Source organism: Plasmodium malariae (genome assembly GCF_900090045.1).
Source record: "Plasmodium malariae genome assembly, contig: PmUG01_00_16, whole genome shotgun sequence".
NCBI lineage: Eukaryota > Apicomplexa > Aconoidasida > Haemosporida > Plasmodiidae > Plasmodium > Plasmodium malariae.
In genome coordinates, this window is record NW_021638287.1 from 4713 (window position 1) to 7518 (window position 2806).

The window sequence follows — 2806 nt, forward strand, 5'->3', positions numbered from 1 at the left end:
ATAAAAAAATTTCACTTATTAATCTCTATTTTTTACAGATTCTAATGAAATTTATAATATAATATAATATACATATATGCTTTAGTTATAACGCTTATGTACATTTCGTAAAGTATGTTTACTTCGTATAATAATCATTGTACCTTTATTCTTCAAAAAAAATATTATTAGAACGATCAGAAATGACATTAGAATATATGAAGAGTTATGCTACAAGAAATTTAAAATATTAGTAATAAGAATTTTAATATAAAAAATGATTATGGCTATTATTTATTTATTTTATTATAGTGTTATTTATTACAATAATATGTTAAAATATTTTGTTTAATATATAAGATATGTATATGGATAGATAGGGGCATTAAATCTATTGTAGCAACATGCGTTTTCAACAATATTAATATTTCTTCTAGATATATATAATGAATTAAAAAATTATATTAAAATTTAAGAAGTTGAATGTAAATGCTTTTAATTTAGAAATAACGATGTAAAGTAACTGTAATTAAAAATTTTATTTTTTAAAAGTAATAATATAAAAATAGATGGTCAATCTTTATTTTCCTTCAAAATATATATTACTTTTTAGATTAGGTAGTACCATATAAATTTTAATTTTTAATTATATTATAGACTATAAATGATTGTATGTGTTCAAGGAATAACTAAAGTATTTATAGCAATAAGTATAATACAAAATATGAATTTCTAAGTTTATTTCCATTATTGTTATATTTTTATATTAAATACTATTTTTTTAAGGATAATAACTCCTAAAATATAATGCATATAAGTATAATTAATGGTATAATGCCTTTAAAATTGGTAATTGTTCTCTTAATGTATAGAGGGATATATTATATGTATATATATTTATATATTCTCTACATTCTGCATAGTATATATACTCAATATTACACAAATAAGAAATAATATATTTATTTTTTAGTTTAGTACGAAAATGGTAATAAAAAAATTAATTAGCGAATTACATTAAATAAATAGAGTGTATATTTTTAATATTTATGAATTAATTCAAATTATTTTATTATAATGAAACATATATTGCTTTTTTCAATTACAGCTAAAATAAATATTATATAATACATGATTAAATTTATTTTTCTTTGGGAAAGTTGCAAAGTACATTATAATTACTTATAATTCATTAAGTGTTTACGATATAATAAAATATTATAATAAATAAAAATTAAATAAATATATATAGTATTCTTCATTATAAAAGAATATTATATTATTATTAATTTTTTACTTTTTGAATAAATCAATTTATGAAAGATTTAAATGATGGAACAAAAAATTAAATTACTCCTTTTTATAAACATTTATATTTTTATTCTTTTAACATGGATATGCCGTTCTAAGAATGATGTGGTATAATAATAAAATATAAGCATATTTTTTATTATTTATATTTGTAATGTTTTGTTTTTATTAACATTGTTGTTTAGTATTATTTATTTAATTATATAATAAATATTTGCATCGTTATTATAGAGTACATTTAGTAAATCCAAGTATGAGAACTGTAGCCTTGGTAGAAAATTAAAGACAAGAAATTATCGATCACTAGCAAAATATAAACAAAATAATGATTTAAATAATGTTTGTTTAAAAGAAGATGTATCAAATAATGTACAGTGCGAAAAAAAAGATATATCTAATAAAGAAAAAAACAGAAAATCGAATAGGAATTTACTAAATAAAGCACAATACTATACAGATGTTATAGACTATAATAATGGAATGTTTGATGGTAAGCACTTCCATTTTGAAAAAAAGTTGATCAAAAAACAATGTTATGATGATTATCTTGATAAAAACAAAAAAATTAGTAATATAGCTTTAAAAAAAATAAAATTTAAAAGTTATGGATTTGGAATTGCTATATTTATACTTTTCTTCTTATTGGGAATTGGATTACCCATATTACGTGGATTAGATTTGGGTAAGAACCCCATTTTGAGAACTTTTAGTTATTTGTGGGAACATATAGAAGGCAAACTGGATGAATCATTAAAATCCTTAGGCGTAGAAAAATTTTTTCTAATAATATTTTTGGTATCTATCGTAGTACTAGGTGCTATAATTATATTAACTATCCCTAAAATATTAAGAAATAATGAAAAATATAAAAAAATAAAGTTGATGACTGAGTAAAATAAAAAATAAGTAACATGTATCTTCTGTAAGGTAGATATCAATATGAAGTAATAAGTGTAGTATCTTCTATGATAAACATAATAAGATTTCCTATTACTGCCATAATGTTAAGCATGAAATTGTTGGTAAGTTGTTACTTTCATATATAATAGAAAAAATTATGTTTGTTTTGTGAATATCAATATTCTGATGTTTTTCAACTTGTATTATAGAGCATTATTTTAGCTTAAATATACTTGGAATATGTTACTTAGTTGTGTGTATAAATAGATTTATATGAAAAATGCATACTTGTTCCTCAAAATGAATATATAATGATGTATTCATATAATTCTATTGAGCTATGGGAATTTATTTATGACTTAAAAACTACTGCTTTCTATTTTATAACATGTTCCATTCTAAATATATTATCTGTCTAGTTTACTAAGTATGCGTATTATTACTTAAAATCTTACAATAAACGTATTTTTTTTTGTATTATATAATAAAGGAATGTTATATATATATTTACATTTATATGTACATATATTTTTTTTAAAAAGGAAAGGAAATTTTTATCGTATAAAATAAATATTATGAGAAATTTGTTAAAAAATATATTAATTATAATATATAT

The 2806-nt window shown here is 19.2% G+C and overlaps 1 protein-coding gene across 1 annotated transcript; it reads left to right on the forward strand.

Annotated features, from left to right (window-relative positions):
* Positions 1 to 1308: 1308 nt before the first annotated feature.
* Positions 1309 to 2184, forward strand: PmUG01_00034300 (fam-m protein; the record flags this gene model as incomplete). Its single annotated transcript, XM_029008475.1, has 2 exons — positions 1309 to 1398; positions 1522 to 2184. The coding sequence occupies 2 exons, from the start codon at positions 1309 to 1311 to the stop codon at positions 2182 to 2184; spliced, it is 753 nt and encodes a 250-aa protein (XP_028859327.1).
* Between the last annotated feature and the right edge of the window lie 622 nt (positions 2185 to 2806).